General features: G+C 34.3%; 1 protein-coding gene across 1 annotated transcript in view; it reads left to right on the forward strand.

The window, feature by feature from the left end:
* Window positions 1-21,800, forward strand: part of LOC132476781 (complement factor H-like) — a 65,278-nt gene that overhangs the window by 43,112 nt on the left and 366 nt on the right. Inside the window, exons 13-19 of the mRNA XM_060078942.1 lie at window positions 1,107-1,286; window positions 5,932-6,114; window positions 15,063-15,272; window positions 15,995-16,168; window positions 16,865-17,041; window positions 18,093-18,266; window positions 21,328-21,510. Coding sequence (XP_059934925.1) covers window positions 1,107-1,286; window positions 5,932-6,114; window positions 15,063-15,272; window positions 15,995-16,168; window positions 16,865-17,041; window positions 18,093-18,266; window positions 21,328-21,510 — 1,281 coding nt within the window. The remainder of the gene's footprint in view (window positions 1-1,106; window positions 1,287-5,931; window positions 6,115-15,062; window positions 15,273-15,994; window positions 16,169-16,864; window positions 17,042-18,092; window positions 18,267-21,327; window positions 21,511-21,800) is intronic.

Consider the following 21,800-nt stretch of genomic DNA (forward strand, 5'->3'; position numbering starts at 1 on the left):
GTCAATCATAGGATGATGACAGCAGCCACCACTGCTCCTTTTGAGTATACATCTTCCTTTGTTTAGCATTCCCTGAAGAATACTATCGGCTTTGTCTCCCTCAACACTCTGAACACATCCCCAAAATAGGGCTGATTCTCAAGCCTCTAGTGTGTTTTGAATTCATCTCCTTATTTCATGTTATTTTTTCAGGGTGGCATTTTCAAATCATTACTTTTCAATAGCCAACTACTTGACTTTTCTTTATTCTGTTATCCTCACTTGACTCTTGTCACTAACAAATCATTAACAAATACTACCAAAGACCTATACTGATATTTTGTCATGTTCAAAACGACTTCCACCTGCATTGATTTTTTGAAATAGGTAGCTATAAAAAAAGGTTTTTTAGTCCATATTTAACTTTTTTTCTGGAGCCAGAAAAAAATTTTTATTATGGCATTATATTGGATCATAGAATGACCTGGTGTATAATATAGCTCCTCTAAGACTCTACGTATGTATAGAGAAAACAGGTTTTAACTTTAAGTACCCACTTTCTTATTCCAAGTATTTGTTATTTTTTGGTGATCTTTCAAAAGATCTGCTTAAAAATTAAGATTCTATTTAAAAAAAACCTTAGACGTACTTTTCTAATTATGCTTCATTATTTTTCTTGAAAAAATATGTATAAGCTATCAACTTGATATTCTATGTCCACACATAATTGTTTTTATTTTAATGTTTTAAGATTGTGAATTAAAAGTAATTCAGAGATGCTTGAGATCTAAAAACAAATGAATGTGAACATTTGCACATGTTTCAAGTTTGGGACCACATTATTCATGCGATGACTATTCACTATGTAGATCATGCAAAAATGTTCCAATCCAAAATGCAGAATGTCTTTAGGCTGGATATTTTCTCTGAAATTTCAAAAACTGGATGCAGGACTCAGGTTCATATATAATAGTCCATTTCATGCAATCTGTTCAGTAATAACTTGGTTGGTAGAATCTGTAGCCATAAATTGTAAGTTCACTATATTACTGACTTCATAGCTATTTACTGTATTTGTATTTGGTTCTTAGAATTAGTCTTTTCAAGAGAATATTTTCATTTTATAGCGACAGAGGAACTTAAGAAGTGTAAAGGGTCAAAAATATTTGCATCTGGGGGAATTCCATCAGATACAATTGAATTTGACCATAACACCAGCCAAAGTTACAAATGTCGAGGAAAATCAGAATACAAACACTCAATCTGTATAAATGGAAGATGGGATCCTAAAGTAACCTGCAAAGAAGGTAAACTCTTCTTTATAATGTTTTCAAAAATGTATTCTATTTCTTTCTAACTTGTAAAAGTAGTATCTTTGTGTCTTTCAAGGAAATTTAGTTATATATCATTACAAATAAATTTCAATCTGAAAGGTAATTTAGAAACAAACCAAAACACTGTTTCTAAATATTAATTGTATCGTGTGCATTAGTCAGCTATATGACACAACACCCAGAACTTTGGTGGCTTTAAATTAACATCTGGGCAGTAGGTGTGCTCATTAGCATGGGAAAACCATTGCTTTTGATTTCTTACATTACACATAAATATGCTTATGTCTATGCTGAACTATTATGTAGTTATTCATGTATCTATTTATGTATCAATCTATTTATTTATATTTATGTATCTATCAAGTCATCTATTTATCTCTTTGTGTATCTATAGCTATCTTAAAAAGTCTTGAATCATATTGACATCATCAATTCCAATTGAATAGTCTCATTTCAGTTTTTTACTTTCACATCTGTATCCCTCTTCTCTAACTGTCGGACACCTTGACCCACTATCCTCAATATTTTTACCAATTTCTACAAGCCTATAATATATAGAAAGTATCTTCAAACCAACATAAAAACAAGTCTACTATCTAGTGTTCAACATCTTATAGTTCTTTCTTATATGCAGTTCTCTGTGTAAAAATCATACCACACTAAAGCTGTTAAAGGAGAATAAATTATTTAGAAAAACATAAATATTTGGGAATTAAACAACAAACTTCTAAACAACTGCCATGGCAATATATAATGTGCACTGTATATTATACATGGTACATTTATGATTGCTTAGTCCTTGTGAATTAACTTTTTTATAATTATAAAATATTTATTTATAGTTTTTGTAACACACCTTGTCTGCAAGTCTATATCAGCTTATTTAAATATAGTTAATTTATTTAAAACAATTTATTACTTCCATATGATAAAGGAATGCCCAACAAATTTCAAGTAATCAATGTCCTCAAAGCAAATATAAAATTAAAAGAGAACTTGCTACACAACTGCATCTTTAAGGAAACAAGTAATATTTAGAGGCAGTGAAGTACATGAGTTCTTCTACACTTTCTTCTAGAAGCTTTATAGTTTTAGTATGTATATTTAAGTATATTATCTGTCTTACATTAACATTTAAGTATTGCATAAAATAGTCGTTGATTTTTTTTATGTATGGATAGACAATTGTTTTAGCAGTATGTGTGGAAAAGACTTTGAAATGAAAATCAATTGACTATGGAAGTGTTGATTTATTTCTGGACTTGCTATTCAGTCCATTTATGTATTTGTCTATCTTTATTCCTGCCAAATTGCCTTTGTAACTAGCTTTTTAATAGACTTGAAGTCTGTAAAGTCTGATATGTAGTTTCCAAGTATGTTCCTCTTACTCAAAATTGTTTTAGTTATTCTGGTCTTTACATTAACATAGAAATTTCATGGAAAGCTTATTAATTTTTATAAAATATTTGTTTGTAGATGGAAAGGGATGGCTTTATGATGATAAATAAATTAGGGAGAATTGACATCTTTACCATGTTGAATATTCACATCATAAACATAGTATGTCTCTTTATTTATTTCTGCTTCTATTTTTCCAGTAATGTCTTAAGTGTAAAACACTTATAGTTCTAAAAAATTTTGAATTTATATGTGAAGTCATCTGATATGTAGTTTGCTTTTTTTGGAAGTTTCCCTTGATGAAGAATTCAATTTCAAAAGGGAGTATGCTATTCACATTTTCAATATTGTCTTTTGTCAAGGTGTGAAAGTTGTATTTTTCAAGAAATGTCTCCATTTTACCTAATTTATGGAATTGATTGATGTAAAATTCTTTCTAATAGTCACTTACCATTCTATTTTTCTTTTAATTCTACAGTATATTTGATGATATCACTTCTTTCGTTGTTGGTATTAATCGTTGTTTCCCGACTGCATTTTGATCTTCTCCCGAGAGTTTTGTTTTTCCATATTATTATTTTCAAATAACCAATTTTAACACTCTTAATTTTCTCCATTTCCTCTCTTCTCTAATTTTTAGCTTTGTTAATTTTCTCTGTTTTCTCTTTTCTATTCAACTTTATCAATTTTCTCTCTTTTGTGGACTTAATTCTCCTTCCTTATAATTTCTTGATTTTAATTTTACTCTCTCATTTCTGAAGATAGAAAATTAAAACATTGATTTAAGCCATCCTGCTTTCCAAATGTAAACCTGTAAAACTACCTTTTTCCCTTCTCAGTGCTGCTTTAGCTGTGTCTCAAAAAATTATAAATACATCCAATTTACTTTCATTTAGTTCTATGTGGAATATTTTCTAATATTCCTAGTGACTTCTTCTTTGACATGGCAGTTGTTTAGAAGTTTGTTGTTTAATTCCCAAATATTTATGTTTTTCTAAATAATTTATTCTCCATTTAAGAGCTGTATAGTAGTATAATTTTTATAGAGAGACCTGAATATATTTAATGTATACAGTTTGATGAGTATCATGGTTGTTTGCATAGATAATTTATTCTTATTGATTTCTAATCTAATTCAATTATCACAGAACACATTGTGTAATTTTTCAGTATTTTGAAATTTGTTGTTTATTGCACAGCATATTGCCTATCATTGTGGTATATCCTTTTTCATATAAAACATATGTATAATCTAGTTGCTAGATCAGGTTAAAGTGGTTCCTAGTGTTCTAAAAATTTATCTACGTCTTAAAATGTTTTTTTCTAGGTGTTCTATCAGTCACAGTAAGAAGGCTGTCAGTATTGTTAACTAGGATTATGGATTTGTCTATTTCTTCTTTTAGCTCTGTCCATCTTTGCTTCATTTATTTGATATATTTTTAGATACATTATATATTTATGATTGCTTGGTCCTTGTGAATTAACTTTTTTTATAATTATACAATATTTCTTTATAGCTGTTGAAATACACCTTGCCTGGAAATCTATATTAGCTTATTTAAATATAGTTAATTAATTTAAAACAATTGATTACTTTCATATAATAAAGGAATTCCCAACAAATTTCAAGTAATTAATGTCCTCAAATTATTCTCTCTAAAGTAAAAGCAAATATAAAATTAAAAGAAAGCTAGCTACACATCTTATTCACACATGTCAAAAATCTCTAAACTAAAAAACCCCATTTTCGGTGGTTTACTAACAGAAAATACTTTAAATTAAGTAAAATGAAAAGGAAAACAGTATACTTTGAAATCTATGGGATACAGCAAAAACAAAGATATTTGTAGTTTAAACCATGCATTACAAAACAAGGAACAAACTTAACGTAATAGGAAGTACAATCTAGAATCTAGAAAAGAACATACACCCAAAGAACATAGAAGGAAAGAATAATTAAAATATCAATTATTATAATAAACTAAAAAGTCATAAATAGCTGATTTACCGAAGATTAATTCATTTTTTAGGGAAATGTAGTGGAAGACCAACTTCTGCAAGGCTTATTAAGAAGTACAGTTTAATATTATTAGGACAAAAGTGGTTAAACATCAGACACAAAAGAAAATAAATTGTTGAAAATACATTGAAAAAAAGTCAAGATAGTTAAAACAGAAATAAGAAAAATATTTTGGATGAAATATAAAATACTTCTATTGATGTAGAGCAAAATAGAAAATCTGATGATATTAGTAAGCATGAATGAAGTGTATTCAGTCAAATATTTCCCTGAATTTAATACAAAATATTAAACAATTGAAAGGATTTACAAGACTTTCCAGTATATACTTGCATATGGCTTCTAATGAAATAAAAATGCAGTATGGCAGGAGAAAACAAAATCAAGGCGTCACAAAGAGGTCCAAAATCTTCCAGGTATAGACATGCAGAGTCTTCCCTCAGTTGAGCAGGACAGGCTGTGTCTTCAAATTATGAACTGCCAATATATATCTGAGGTATCTCAATTTTATGGAACTCAGACACAGTTTACAGGGGTGTCTTTTATACCCTGTTGGTCATGTAAGTAAAACCAGGTTGCCTAATCCGTTAAACCAGGTGTATTTCATTAATCTGTATATCTCTTAACAGCACAGGAAAGCTAGTAAATTGTACCTCCAGAAGAGTTCTGAACCGTAAACAGTATACTATAAATCCCAGTGAACATATCTAATTCTTACCTTGGCCAAGACTTTGCATCAAATTAATCGATCATTAACTAAGTGTAATTTTTCCTCTGGCTAATCTCCTTCCACTGGGAGAAAATCTTGTGAGGCTTTTAAGCTGATTCCAATACATCTGATCACCAATATCTGTAAAAAAAAAAAAATACCCTGATATCAGTTTTTACTTAGTGCCTGTAATTGAGTGAGCAATTCACTTAGAGCATCCTAAAGTTTAGAAGTAATTAAAATCGAGTTTACATAAATTATGCAAGATTGACCACAGAAAGAACAGAAGGAAGAACCTGCAAGGAAGACCATGACACTGTAAACCTAGTGTGAATATATTAAAGTGCTAAACAAGCTTAAGAGTGTAATTGAGTCTAATATTGTTTAATCATTTATGATATATTATTGGAGCTTTCTATTTATTGAAAATTATTCCTTTAATATTTTTAACTTATGGATTTATTCAAGAAATTTAATTTTAATATTTTCAGAAGCACAAATACAATCATGCCCACCCCCACCTCAGATTCCCAATAGTCGAGATATGACAACTACAGTGACATATCAGGATGGAGAAAAAATATCTATTCTCTGTCAAGAAAATTATCTAATTGAAGATGCAGAAGAACTTGTGTGCAAGGATGGGAGATGGCAGTCAATCCCACGCTGTATTGGTCAGTAGTGCATAACTTGCTTTATAATATTCTTTTTTTTTTTTTTTTTTTTTTTTTTTTTTTTTTTTTTTGGCGGTATGCGGGCCTCTCACTGTTGTGGCCTCCCCCGCCGCGGAGCACAGGCTCCGGACGCGCAGGCTCCGGACGCGCAGGCTCAGCGGCCATGGCTCACGGGCCCAGCCGCTCCGCGGCATATGGGATCCTCCCAGACCGGGGCACGAACCCGCATCCCCTGCATCGGCAGGCGGACTCTCAACCACTTGCGCCACCAGGGAGGCCCTATAATATTCTTTTAAATAAGATTAATGCTCCTCTAAGCTTTGTATGGGTCAGCAAGGTCAAGGTCTCTCTATTCCACTTTATCTTGAAATGGTAAATCACAATTAAGTATATAAATTAATGAACACTCTTTCACTTCTAGTGAGAAGTAAAAACAGACAAAATCTTTGGCCTAATATGTAAATACCAGGCAAAATGTATGTTTATGCATATTTTATTCCTAATGATCAAAAGGACAAGAATGAAGGGGCAGTTGGGCTGCCCAGCCTGGGAGTCACAGACTTGCAAGATAATCCCCCCGCATGTCTGACGTAGAAGTCCAGTGTAGCTGGTATACAGGAAAGCCAGAGGGCTGTAGGAAACAGAGACTCTGTTCTTAAAAGGCACACAAAAATTCTCACTTGCTCCATGTCCCAGTGCAGAGGCAGTAATTAGAAAGAAGTCTGGGTTCGACTGACTCGCTGATCTTTGTGAACCTCCCAGAGAGGCAGGAGGCAACTGGTGACATGGATGCTGGTGTCAGCCATTATAAGAGACAAGTGCCACTTTGGAGTTCTCCCTATAGCTTATTAGCACCAGAAGCTTACCAACCCATGACAGCACCAACCCCAGGCCCCACAGCTCCTACAATAGGACCTGGCCCTGTTCCTGGGTGGGACAGCACCAGCCCAGGTACCCTTGAGCACTGCAGCCAGCTGCCCCAGGACTTGGTCCTGCTCACCAGTGGCTGACAGCCTCTGCATGAGGCAGAGTCTGGTAGCCAACCTGCTGGGGGGCCAACCCCACCTACCTGTACACACAGAGTAATTGGCCTTGCTACAACAGATGGGAACCCTTATAGCATATAGATCTGGTGTATAGAGCCTATAGAGGGGAGCATGCTGCTGGGTCCCATAGACGTTTCCTACATAAGGTCATTCCTCCAAGATCAGGAACATGCCTCACACATATGAATAAACACAGAGTATTAGGCAAAATGTGGAGACAGAGAAATACATTCCAAATGAAGGAGCAAGACAAAATCTCAGAAAAAACTCTAAACAAAGTGAAGATAAGCAGTATGCCCAATAGAGTTTAAGGTAATGACCATGAAAATGCTCAATGAACTCTGGAGAAGAATGGATGAAAACAGTGAGAATTTTAAGAAAAAGGTAGAAAATATAAGGAAGAACTAAACAGAACTGAAGAATACAGCAGCTGAAATGAAAAATTACACCAGAGGTAGTCAACAGCAGATTAGGGGATTCAGAAGAATGGATCAGTGATCTGCAAGACAGGGTAGTGGAAACCACCCAAACAGCACAGGAAAGAGAGAAAAAGAATTTTTAAAAAATGAGGATAGCTTAAGGGACATCTGCAACAACATCAAGTATAGTAACATTCTCATTATAGGGATCCCAAATAAAGAGAGACAGAGAGAAACAGAGAACGTATTTGAAGAAATAATAACTGAAACATTCAAACAAGACATAAACAGACCTACAGGTCTGGAAATCAGAAACTCCCAAACAACTTTTACCCAAAGAGGACCACACCAAGACACATTATCATTTAAATGGCAAAAAATAAAAATAAAGAGCGAATCTTAAAAGTAGTAAGAGAAAAGCCATTAGGTACATACAAGAGGATTCCTCTAAGACAATTAGCAGATTTTTCTGCAGAAACTTTGCATGCCACAAGGGAGTGGCACAACATATACAAAGTGACGAAAGGAAAAATCTTACAACCAAGATGACTGTATCCAGCAAGGCTATCAAAGGATGGATCAACAGTTTTACAGATAAGCAAATGATAAAAGAGTTCAGTAGCACTAAAATGACTTTACAAGAAATGCTAAAGGGACTTTCTAAGAGGAAAAGTAAAGACCACAATTAGAAATAAGAAAATTACAAAAGAAAAAAATCTTAATGGTAAAAGCAAACATACAGTAAAGGTAGAAGGTGCTAGTCAGAAGGTTAAAAGACAAAAATAGTAAAATCCTCTGTATCCACAATAAGTAGTTAATATAGAAACACAAAACAAAAGGATGTAAAATATGAAGTGGGGAATAGAAATGCAGGGTTGTTACAATGTGTATGAACTTAAGAGACTATCAACTTATAACCACATATGAATATAGGTTGTTATATATGAATCTAATAGTAACAACAAAACAAAAAATCTATAATAGATCCACACACAAAAAAACAGTAATCTGAACATAACACTAAATATAGTCATTAAATCACAAAGGAAGAGAGAACAGAAGAAAGAACAAAAAAGAATTACAAACACAACAAAAAACAATTAACAAAATGGCAATAGGTACTTACCTATCTATAATTACTTTAAATATAAATGAACCAAAATGCTCCAATCAAAAGACATAAAGTGGCTGAACTGATTTTAAGAAAAACAAAACAAAAAGATGCATATGTATGCTGCTTATAATCACTCACTTCTATCTAAAGAAACACTCAGACTGAAAGTGAGGGAATGGAAAAAAGCATTTCATGAAAATAGAAATAAACACAAATCTGGGGTAACAAAATTTATATCAGACAAAATAGGCTTTAAAACAGAGACTGAAACAAGCGACAAAGACGACATTATATAGTGAGAAAGGGACCAATCCAACAAGATTATGCAACAATTTTAAATATATATGCACCCAAAATAGAAGCACCTAAGTACATAAAGAAAATACTAACAAACACATACAGAGAAATACACAGTAACAAAACAATAGTAGAGGACTTTAACTTCCCACTTACATTAAAGGACAGGTCATCCAGACAGAAAATCAAGTTTAAATCCAGTGAAGAAACAGTGGACTTAAACTATAGGTCAGATGGACTTACTAAACAAATATAGAACATTCCATCCCAAACCATCAGATACACATTCTTTTCAAGTGCACATGGAACATTCTCCAGGATAGATTACATCTTGGCCACAAAAGAAAGTCAAGAACATTGAAATCATAGCCAGCATCTTTTCTGACCACAAATGTATGAGACTAGACTTCAACTACAGGAAAAAAACCCCAAACTGCCAAAAGTGCAAACAGTTAGAGTTTAAACAATATGCTACAAAACAACCAAGGGGTCACTGAAGAAATCAAAGAGGATATTAAGAAAATTACTTGGAGACAAATGAAAATGGAAAAACAATGGTCCAACATCTATGGGACTCAGCAAAAGCAATTCTAAGAGGGATGTTTATAGTGATACAGGCCTACCTTAAGAATGAAGAAATATCCCAAGTAAGTAATCTAACCTTAGACCTGAAGAAACTGGAAAATGAAGAGTAAACAGAACCCAAAGTTAGTAGAAGGAAAGAAATAATAAATACAGAGGAGAAATGAATTAAATAGAGACTTAAAAAAATAGAAAATATCAATGAGACAAGAGCTAGTCATTTGAAAAGATAAACACAATTGATAAACCTTTAGAAAGACTCATCAAGAAAAAGAGATGAGGGTTTGACTCAATAAAATCAGAAATGAAAGAGGAGAAGCTAAACTGATACTACAGAAATATAAAGAACCATAAGAGATTACTATGAACAATTACACACCAATAAAATGCACAACCAAGAAGAAATTGATAAATTCCATGTAATGAACAATTTCTCAAATATAAATTAGGAGAAATATAGAAAATATGAACAAACTGATTACCAATATTAAAATGGAATCAGTAGTTTTAAAACCCAAGAAACAAAGATCCAGGACCAGACAGATTCACAGGTGAATTCTACCATTTTCAAAAGAGTTAACACCTATTCTTCTCAAAATATTCCAAAAAAGTTGAAGAGGAAGAACACTTCTGAACTAATTCTGCATGTTCAACATCACCCTGAGGCCAAAAACAAATACAGTGCAAAAAAAAGAAAATTACAGGCCAATATCACAGACGAACTTAGGTGTAAAAATCTTCAATCAAATATTAGCAAACCAAATTCAACAATATGTTAAAAGGATCATACACCATGATCAAGTGGGACTTTTCAGAGGGATTCAAGTATGTTTCAATATCTGCAAATCAATGTGATATACATCAACAAATTGAAGAATAAAAATTTGATTATCTCAATAGATGCAGAAAAAGCACTTGACAAAATTTAATATCTATTTATGTTAAATCTCTCAATGAAGTGGGTAGAGGTGAAACATACCTAAACATAATAAAGGCCATATATGACAAACGTCCAGCCAATGTCGTACTCAATGGTGAAAAGCTGAAAGCATTTCCTCTAAACCAGGAACAAGACAAGGATGCCCACTTTCTTCACTTTTACTCAACATAGTATTGGAAGTCCTAGACACAGCAATAAAACAAGAAAAGGAATAAAAGGAGCTCAAATTGGAAAGGAAGAAGTAAAACTATCATTATCTATAGATAACATGGTACTATACATAGAAAAACACCACCAAAAACTATTAGAACTAATAAATGAATTCATTAAAGTTGCAGGATATAAATTTAATATACAGAAATATGTTGCATTTCTATGCCTGGACAGCAAAGTTTTAGAGGGAGAAATCAAGAAAGCAATCCTATTTACACTTGTATCAAAAAGAATAAAATAGCTAGGAATAAATCTAACCAAGGTGGTAAAAGACTTATAGTCTGAAAACTATAAGAAATTGATGAAATAAATTGAAGACGACAAAACAAATGGAAAGATATCATGTTCACAAATTGGAAGAATTTATATTGTTAAAATGACCATGCTACTGAAAGCAATCTACAGATTCAATGCAATCCTTATTAAATTACCAATGGATTTTTTTCACAGAATTAGAACATTTTTTTTAATTTGTAAGGAAACACAAAAGACCACAAATAGCCAAAGAAATCTTGGGAAAGAAAAATGGAGCTGGAGGAATCAGGCTCCCTGACTTCGGACTATACTACAAAGCTACAGTAATCAAAATAAAATGGCATTGGCCCAAAAACAGACACATAGATCTAGGGAACAGATTAGAGAGCCCAGTAATATACCCACATTTATATGGTCAATTAATCTATGACAAAGGAGGCAAGAACATCATGGGGAAATGATTGCCTCTGTAAATGGTGTTGGGGAAACAGGAAATTTACATGCAAAAGAAGCAAGCTGGACTACTTTCTCACACAATATACAAAAATAAAATGAAAATGAATTAAAGACTTAATTGTAACTCTTGAATCCATAAAACTTCTAGAAGAAGAAAAAGGCAGTATGCTCTTTGACATCAGTTTTAGCAATATTTTGGGTTTTTGGGGTATTTTTGGATATGTCTCCTCAGGCAAGGGAAATAAAAGCAAAAATAAGCAAACGGGACTACATAAAATGAGAAAGCTTTTCCACAGTAAAGAAAACGATCAATAAAATGAAAAAGGCAGCCTACTGAATGTGAGAAGATATTTGCAAAGGATATATCCATTAAGGGGTTAATATTCAAACTATACAAAGAATTAATGCAACCAACATCAGAAAAACAAAAAACTAGAAAATGGGCAAAAGACCTGAATAGGCATTTTTTCCAAAGAAGACATACAGATGGCCAACAGACCCATGAAGAGAGGATCAACATCATTAAAAGTCAGGCAAATGCATGTCACAACCACAGTGAAATGTCCCTTCACACCTGTCTTAATGGCTGTCATCAAAAAGACAATATCCAGCGTTGACGAGGATGTGGAGAAAAGGAAATCTTTGTGCACTGTTGGTGTGATTGTAGATTGGTGCAGCCACTATGGAAAACAGTATGGAGTTTCCTTAAAAAAACTAAAAATAGAACTGCTATATGATCTGGCAATTCCACTTCTGGGTGTTTATTCAAAGGAACCAGAATCATTTGAAAAGATATATGCACTCCAATGTTCATTGCAGCATTACTTACAATAGCCAAGGTTTGGAATCAACCTAAGTATCCATTGATAGAGGAGTGGTTTATGAAGATGTTTTATATATATGCACAAAATGAACTATTACTGAGCCATAAAAATTACACATTTCCATTTGCAACAACATGGATGGATCTAGGGTGTATTATGGTTAAGTAAAATAAGTCAGACAGAAAAAGACAAATGCCACATTATCTCACATATACGTAGGCTCTAAAGAAGCCAGGGAGATGTGTATTCACCATAAGAAATATGGTCACTGATATTATAGTAACGTTGTATGGGGACAGATTGCTATTAGACATCCTGCTGGTCATTTCATATATATGAAAAAGTCAAATCATTATGTAGTAGACCTGAAACTAGCACAATATTTTTTAAATTTATTTTTTCACACCTTTATTGGAGTATAAATGCTTTACAATGTTGTGCTAGTTTCTACCATACAACAAAGTGAATCAGCCACATGTATACACACATTCCCATATCCCCTCTCTCCCAAGCCTTCCTCCCATCCACCCTATCCCACCGCTCTAGGTTGTCACAAAACACCGAACTGATCTCCCTGTGCTATGCAGCAGCTTCCCACTAGCTATCTATTTTACATTTGGTAGTGTAGATATGTCAATGCTACTCTCTCACTTCATCTCAACCTCCCCCCACCCCCATGCTCTCAAGTCCATTCTCTACTTGTGTGTCCTTGTTCCTGCCCTGTCACTAGGTTCATCAGTACCACTTCTTTAAATTCCACATATATACGTTAATATACGGTATTTGTTTTTCTCTTCCTGACTTACTTCACCCTGCATGACAGATTCTAGGGCCATCCACCTCACTACAAATAATTCAATTTCGTTCTTCTTATGGCTGAGTAATATTCCATTGTATATATGTGTCACATCTTTATCCATTCATCTGTTGATGGATATTTAGGTTGGTTCCGTGTCCTGGCTTTTGTAAATAATGCTGCAATGAACATTGTGGTAAACGTATCTCTTCGAATTATGGTTTTCTCAGGGTATATATTAATATTCCCTGGGGTCTGAAGTTCTCTGTTATACAGAGTTTTGGACTTGGATCTCCCACCACAGGAGCTCAGACCCGACCTCTGGTCTGGGAACCAAGATGCTGCAAGCCACGTGGTAAGGCAAAAATAAAATAAAATAAAATAAAAAGATAAAAGAATGGAGCTGTACAATAACAAAGACTAAAAAACAAAACAAAATTAGAAAGATAAAAACTATATTAGGTAAAATAAAAATATAATTGAAACAACTGCAATAAAGTAAAACAACACCACATCAGAAAAAAAAGTGGGGAGGGGGCGGGGCACAAGCCAAAAGGAGCTGAACAATAACAAAGTATAAAGAATAAACTAAAATTAGAAAAGTAAAAGATTTATTAGAAAAAATAAAAATATAAATGAATCAACAACAACGTAAAACAGAACCCCAATCTAAAACAGGAAAAAAGAAAAAAAGAACAAAAAAGAAAGGAAGAAAAAAACAAAAAGAAAAAACCTTGGCTATGAGGAGTAGGTGTTTAGGCAGAGATGGAACTTAGGCAGGGGCGGGGTTTAAGGTGGAGTGGGACCTATGCAGGGAGGCTGACATTTGAGCATGAGGCTGAGCCTAGGCCCAGGACCCACGAAGCCACAAAAGGCCTTGGGGTTGGGGTCTAGGCAGGGCATCATTCATGTGGAAGCAGAGAGACAGCAAATCTAAAGGACTGCCTATGTAGTGTGGAGTTCCAGAGTTTGGAGGTAAGGCCCTGGTTGAGGGTGTGTGGGTGGGATACAGGCCCAGTGTGGTTGCAGTGGGTCTCAGAGGGGGTCTCCAATTATAGAGGTAGGGCCCTTGATGGGGTGTAGGGGTGGGGCTTGGGCTCTGAGCTTCAGGAGGGAGGCTCCAAGGGCAATGGATTAGGCCCGGGAGCTCAACAGGCTCCTCAGTGCCTAAGTGGACAGGGAAAGTGCTGGCTGCCTTCCCTTCCATTCCTCTGTGTCCCCCCCACGTCTCCCCTATGGTCACCCCCATTCCTGCTGGACCCCTGACTGTTGGTGTGTCTCGCTGGGTATCGGAACTCCTCCTCTCCCCCAGCCGCCCCTCAGGGGTGCCAGTCCCAGAGGTCCAGGCTTTACTTTTGCTCCCTGTTCCCACCCTCCCACTCGCTCAGGACCTCCACAGCTGGAGGGGGCCTAGGTTACCAGAGGATCAGGCCCGGGATCTCAGTAGCCTGCTGGAGGCCCAAGAGAGCAGGAGAAAGCTGGCCACGCTCACTTTTGATCCTCTGCCCTCCCAATGGTTCCCCAATTTCCCCCTTTGGGCAAGGGATACCTTTCCCTACCCCAGCCACCCCTCAGGGGCGCCAGTCCCATCCCACCTCCACTTCTCCTCCCCCCTCACTCCCCCCATGACCCACCTTCTACCTGGTTGCTGGGGGTTCCTCCTGTCCCCTTAGGTGTCCGTGGTCCCCCACTGGTGCCTGGTAGGTGCCCTAATTGTACGGAGACATGAATTCCACGTCCTCCTAGTCCACCATATTGACTCCTCTCCCTAACGTACTATTATACATCAAATATATTTCAATAAAGATAAATTTAAAAAAAGGATGAAGGGGCATACTGAACAAGTGGATAGTAGCATAGTGTTTATGGAGACAAATACCTTGCAAGTTTCAAATATTTTTCAGCTTTAAAATTCTTTAACTTGTTCAAATTATTCTTATTTTAATGTATTTTTAATTTAAACATTATACTTATACTTTACCCTTTGATCTCTGTTCTTCATGTAGAAAAAGTTCCATGTTCTCAACCACCTCAAATAGACCATGGAACGATTAACTCATCAAGCTCTGCAGAAGAAAGGAGAGAAACATTTGAACCCAAGTTTTATGAGCACGGCACGAAGTTAAGTTATATCTGTGAAGATGGTTTCAGGATATCTGAAGAAAATGTGATAACATGCCACATGGGAAAGTGGAGTTCTCCACCTCATTGTGTAGGTGAGGACAGTATGCAAACCAAAATTCTATTTTCAGTACCATTCTTTACTAATCAATTATCATCAAAGTCATGGAACAGAATCCTTTAGCTTCCTAAATATATCAATTATTTATATATGTATAGGTCATTTATGTATTAATATGTAATTTATATTTGTATACATTTAATCGATTTTTGTATAGTCATTTTCTGTTAATTTCATCGGTTCAGTATAGAATCACTTTTAAATCTGGCACTTTCTTTTGTATTAACACTGTATGTGTAAAAAAAGTAAACCTACCTATTCATATAGTTAAACCTTTTTATATTCCTACTTATTCATATAAGTTGCAGTGTATGCGTTGCCACCAAGTTTTTTCATAAAACACTTATGTTCTTCCTACAATGTCCCTTTTAATGTCTTACAATATATAGTACTTTTCTTAAGATGATGAAGTCTCAGTGTGTTTTCTTTTATTAATCATAATTGCTTAGAGACACACTGATAGTCTCATTCATAAATATTGGTATTTTTAGTTTCAAGTTCTTGTTCAAGTGGACAAATGGAAACACACCAGAATGGTGATTTTTGGATGCATTTGTGCATTTCTCTGCAATGTGATGGAAGTTCCTATATAATCATTTATTATTTTCAAGTAAAACTACCAAATATGGCAAGCAGTACATCAAATTAAATTTCAGAGTTAGTGAAACATGAAATCGTTCTTTCACTTATTCCTAGGGCTTCCTTGTGGACGTCCACCTTTGATTCAGAAGGGTGTTGTATCTAATGAAAAAAGCAGTTACCAAGATGGAGAAGAAGTTACTTACGACTGTGATGAAGGTTTTGGGATTGATGGACCTGCATCTATAAGATGTTTGGGAGGAAAATGGTCCCTTCCACCGGAATGCATAAGTATAGTATATTTCATTTTATTCTAAGGCTGAAAAATATCTTTAATTCAGGACATAAATGGCACAAGTATGAAACTAAGCTGTAATTCTAGAATTAAACAAGGTGTCTTTGGAAAGTTCTGGATCCTGGTAGAGAATTAATAACCCTAGTAATAATAAAAGTTTGATTCATGAACTAAATTATCTCACTATCACATCACCTTGTGTACACTTTGGACATCCTCTGATACACATTCTCAGACTTCTGGTCTCTGTTCCTATAACACAGCTGGCCCCTGCTCATCAGTCTTATCAGCACTCAATTTACTGTTAATTTATCAATTATTTCTTTATAATATACAATTTTCTAAGATATTTGACATAATTCAAGGGAACAGATTTTGAAAGAAGCAAAAGAAAGAAACGCATCCATAATGTAGGTGACCTGTGATGGGGAAAAATAATTTAAATGTGAGAAGTATGGTCTCAAGCATCAAAGGCATCCCTGTCTCTTTGAATATCACCATTCCCATGTTATAGTTTTGATAAATATAGACACATTCAATGTAACTAAGTCAAGACTTCTAACATTTTATGTTGTAAGAGAAATATTGTACAGTATTCATTGGTTTGATATGTATATATCTATTATTCTTGAATATAATTACTGGCCACTATTATTTTTAAAGATGTACTAAAAAAATACTTTTTTTTTCAGGCACAGACTGTTTGAACGTACCCAGCTTTAATGATGCTGTACTCATAGACCAGGAGAAGCAATCGTATAGGTCAGGAGAACAGGTGGCTTTTAAATGTCTACCATATTATCAGTTGGATGGAGCCAATACTATACAGTGTATTAAGAGCAAATGGATAGGAAGGCCAGCATGCAGAGGTACTTTGGTAAAATTTAAAACTTTATTTATTAAAGTATCTTAAGTAACATAATACAGAAAATGCCTCTACCATCATAAAATGGACACAGATTATTTTCAGGCCAAGTCAAAGAAGGTTTATGCCTGAACATAAAAAGGGATGGAATTGTGTACTCAGTGCTCAGTCTTGTAGCCCAATAATTCTCAAAGCACAGCCCCTGACACAGCATATTAGCATATTCTGGAAGATTATTAGACATGCAAGCACAGATTCACAGGCTCACTCACACCTGTTGTATCAAAAACCCTGGGGATGGAACCCTGAAACTGTTTTAAAGATTCCCAAGGGATTCTATGCACATTTCAGTTTAGGAACCATAGCCACAGTGTATTGTACTTTACATCCACCTGAATCTCACTGATGAATTACACATTACTCGTTGTATACTGAAGCATTTGCAAAAGTATATTATTAAAGAACATTTTAATAAATACATACATTTATTTTTCTGTTAGTTTTCCAGATCTTTGTTTGGATCGTTTAATTAATCATCTTCTTCTTTCAACTACGGTATTCTTCAAAGTGTGCTAACTCTTGATCAAGTCTTTAAAGAAGTACCTAATGTGTTTATTTTTCTAAGGGCCTAAAGTTACAGTTCATAAACAGGATGACTATAAACCGAATCCTGATGTCAAATGATCTTTTCTTATGATTTTCTTATGGTTTATAAATTCATTTTGAATTTATATAATTTATAACACTTATTTTACTAAACTCAGAAAGAGATGTCCAGAAAAGCTTTCGTTTTCACTGGCCTAAAAAATGTGTATCAACCTTCTAGTGAAGGATGGGGGAGAGATTTAAGATACAGAAGCTTAATTTGTACTAAAAAAATATTGCTTTATCTCCTTCTCCTCAAACTTACATGTGAATTTATTAAAATTAGCAGTCTTTCATGGCAGATTAACTCTTGATTTTAAATGACCATGGAATATATGTGACATCCCACTTGTCAGCTTGCTGTTTATAATGATCATTATATTAGAGATACAATTTTTCTTTCTATCTAGATGTTTCCTGTGTGAATCCACCCAAAGTGGAAAATGCTATTATACAAAAAGAGAGGTCTAGATATGAAAATGGTGAGAGAGTACATTATGAATGCATCAGGCCTTATGACCTTTTTGGGGAGGTAGATGTGATATGTTTAAATGGAACTTGGACAAAAACACCTCAGTGCAAAGGTAGAGTATCTTACACCACTACCACCACCCTAATTTTAAAGAATATATTAGGGACAAAATATGTTGATATAAATGTATAATGAAGTAGTTCTTATGGAATTTTTTTTGATGCAAATAAAATGAAGGTGCTTAAAACCCAGTTCTTTTGTGGACTGAATAAGTAATCTGATATATTTATTGTTTGAAAGAGTTGACCAGATTTGAACCGTTGGACTCTTGGAACATTTCTTATCTTAAATATTAAGATGTTCAGTTACTTCCTGGTGAATAAATGTGTTAACGATACCATAAGTACATTTGACAGCCCAAGAAATTCCACTTTGAGACATGGAATATAGGCAGTCAGGGCCTGATCACAGAATGTGACTTATATTTGGGCATTTCCGCATATGGATGATATTTAAAGGTATGTTACTAGCTGAACTCATTCAGGGAATTAGTGTACATAAAAAAAAAGGAAGTCTGAGAACTTGGTCCAGGGACACTTCAGTGTTTAGAGTTCAGGAAGTAAGGGAATCCAAACCAAGAAATATATTAGCCACTTCTAGTTTTTCAAGTTAACTTTTTTCTGGTATGTATTTTTTGCAGTCTTCCACTTGAACGTGTTTTCATGTTTAGAGTGATTTTCTTGTAGACGGCATATAGATGAATCTGGTTTATGTGTCCACCCTGCCATTTTCAGTCTTTCCACTGATATATTAAGGCTATTTACATTGAAAATATCTATTAACATAATAGGGACAATGTCAGCAATTTTATTATTTGTTTTGTGTGTGTTTCCTCGGTTTATCAACCCCATTTCCTTTTCTTGTCTTTCCTGTGGATTTTTGAACATTATAAATAACTTAATTTTTATACATCTGCATTGCTTTGGAGTATATGTCTTGGCATGTTTTTATTAGCGGTTGCTCCAAGTATTAAGATACACATAAGCGGCTTATCACTCCCTACTTGTATTGACATTTTACTACTTCAGGTGAAATGTGGAAACCTTACTTCCATTTAGATTCTTTTTATATCCCCACATTTTAACATAAATGTCTTTAGTATTCTCTCTATATACATTGAGCAACATATCAAGTGACATAATTTTACACAAAATTTAACCAAATCATTAGGGAAAAGATATTCTTATTATATTTACCCTTATTTTTCAAAATCAATTCCATTATTTTTTCTTCCTTCCTAAAGTCTCAATCCCTTTTCTAGTTTCCTTTATATTTGAAGAATTGCTTTTGCAATTCTTTAGGTATATGTCTGTTAGAGACAAATTCTCCCAGTTTTCCTTTGTCTGGGAACGTCTTTCTTTCTCCCTTTAATCCTAAGATATATTTCACTCGATATAGAATTTGGGGTTGACAACTCTTTTCTTCAAACACTGAAAAAATGATGTCACTTCTTTCTGGTTCTATGGTCATGGATGAAAATCCTACCAGTTTTTGAATCCTTTTTCCATATAAGTATTGCATAATATCTATCTAACTCTTTTGAGATTTTTTTCTTTCTTTAATTTCCAGCAATTTGATTTTGATGTATCTTGACATTAATTTCTTTGGGTTTATCCTGTTTGGAATTCACTCAGCTGTTTTATTATGTAGATTTGTGCCTTATGCCCTAATTCAGAAATTTTCATCCATTATTTTTACATTTTTTTCATCTCATCCCCTTTCTTTTCATTTTCTGGGTCTCCAATCTTTTGCTATTTTCCCATGGGTTCCTGAAGCTCTGTCCATTTTCTTTTCAGTCTATTTTCAAAGTTAGTCTATAGTCAAGTTTATTTATCCTTAGCCCATCTAGTATTTTTTCTTTTTAAGATATATTACTCTATTTTCCAGTTCTATCAATTTGGTTGGATTTTTAAAAGCCATTGTCCAATAATTTCAATATGTATGTCATCTCAGTGTTTTCTTCTTTTGATTGTTTTTTCTCTTTTGAGGTTTTCCTCATCCTTGGTATGATGAGTGATGATCAACTGTATTCTGGATATTTTGGGTATTATGTTTTGAGATTAAGGACATTATTGGAATCTTTTATTTATCAAACCTCCCTTACTGCCATGCAGTGTGCAAGTCCAGGGTTCCAACCTGGCCTCCACTGACTCCTGGAGAAAGGGGAGAAGTGTCTTGTTCCCTCACCATGTGGGTGGAAGTCTGGACTCCTCACTTGGCCCCTGCTGATCAAGGCGGGGAAGGGTTGGTCTTACGTTCTATGCCGTATTTCTAGAGAAAGTCAGAATTGTAAAAACTGTTTCTGTCTTACTATGCTGATCCTTTCCTTGGACTTTGCTTAAAGAGACCAAATGCTTCTTGGGACTGTTTTTTTTTTTTTTTTTTTCTTTCTGAACTTGTTATCATTTCTGGGTTGCAGTCTCAGTGGTCCATCCAAGATACAAAGAAGGGAATAGGAAAACCCAAACAAGTCTCTGGAGTGTAATTCCTTGAATCCCAATGTCTCTAATCAGATATCTTCTCTACATCTTTCACAGTCTCCTGAATTAGTTTATTATAATATGCTCAGGATTTTTAGTTAGCAGAAAGAATACAGAGCAGATACAATAAGCAGAAATATTTCTACCTCATCTTGTCCAGAAAAGGAAGACAGCATTCCCTCTCCCACTATTGAAATCTGTAATTCTTTGACTTTTATAAAAGCAGCTGATGGGGTTGATGTTCGTTTTGTAATAAAAATGAAAATCAATAAAAATGACTAGAGATTCAATACACACTGCTGTATGTTGAATACAAGGATAAAGTTTTTTATCTTAACTATCCATCTGTCCATCATATATTCACTAAGAAAACATGTGTTAATACCAGAACACTGCAAAGCAGACATATTTGTTAATGTATTATGTGTATTTTCATGTGGGGTAAAGTAGGGACTTAAAAATGTGCCTTTTCGTTTAAGTGTTTCAAATTTCTTCAATAAATCATTTCTGTCATCAGAAATCAAAAGGCTGATTGTTACATATTGGGCTATATTTTTATCTTTTTATTTTAAACTGTGGGATTTCTATTTCTTTTTTTTTCTCTTTCAATAAATCAAACAACATATTTTTTAGACTCTCAAGGAAAATGTGGGCCTCCCCCACCCATAGACAACGGAGACACTACCTCATTCCCGGCACCAGTATATCCTCCAGGATCGACTGTTGAGTACCAATGCCAGGCCTACTATGAACTTCAGGGAAACAGAAACATAGTATGTCAGAATGGAGAGTGGTCAGAACCACCAAAGTGTTTAGGTAAATATTTCAATCTTCTTGTGGATCCTGGGAAAATCGGTACATTGAATATGATGTTTAGCTGTTTATAATAGAATTTTCATGGATTAACTACCAACCATTCTGTTGCATGCTTGACTATCACATAATAATATGTGTGGAAGTAAAGTTTGAAAATTTCCTGTTCAAGCAACAATAGCAACAAAAGATTCCTTAATGAAAGCTCTTCATATGATAATTGACATTATGAATCTTTGATTATAACATTTAATTATTGCACTAAAAATACTACCTCATTCTTACAACATTAA

The sequence above is a fragment of the Mesoplodon densirostris genome, chromosome 2 (assembly GCF_025265405.1).
Source record: "Mesoplodon densirostris isolate mMesDen1 chromosome 2, mMesDen1 primary haplotype, whole genome shotgun sequence".
NCBI lineage: Eukaryota > Metazoa > Chordata > Mammalia > Artiodactyla > Ziphiidae > Mesoplodon > Mesoplodon densirostris.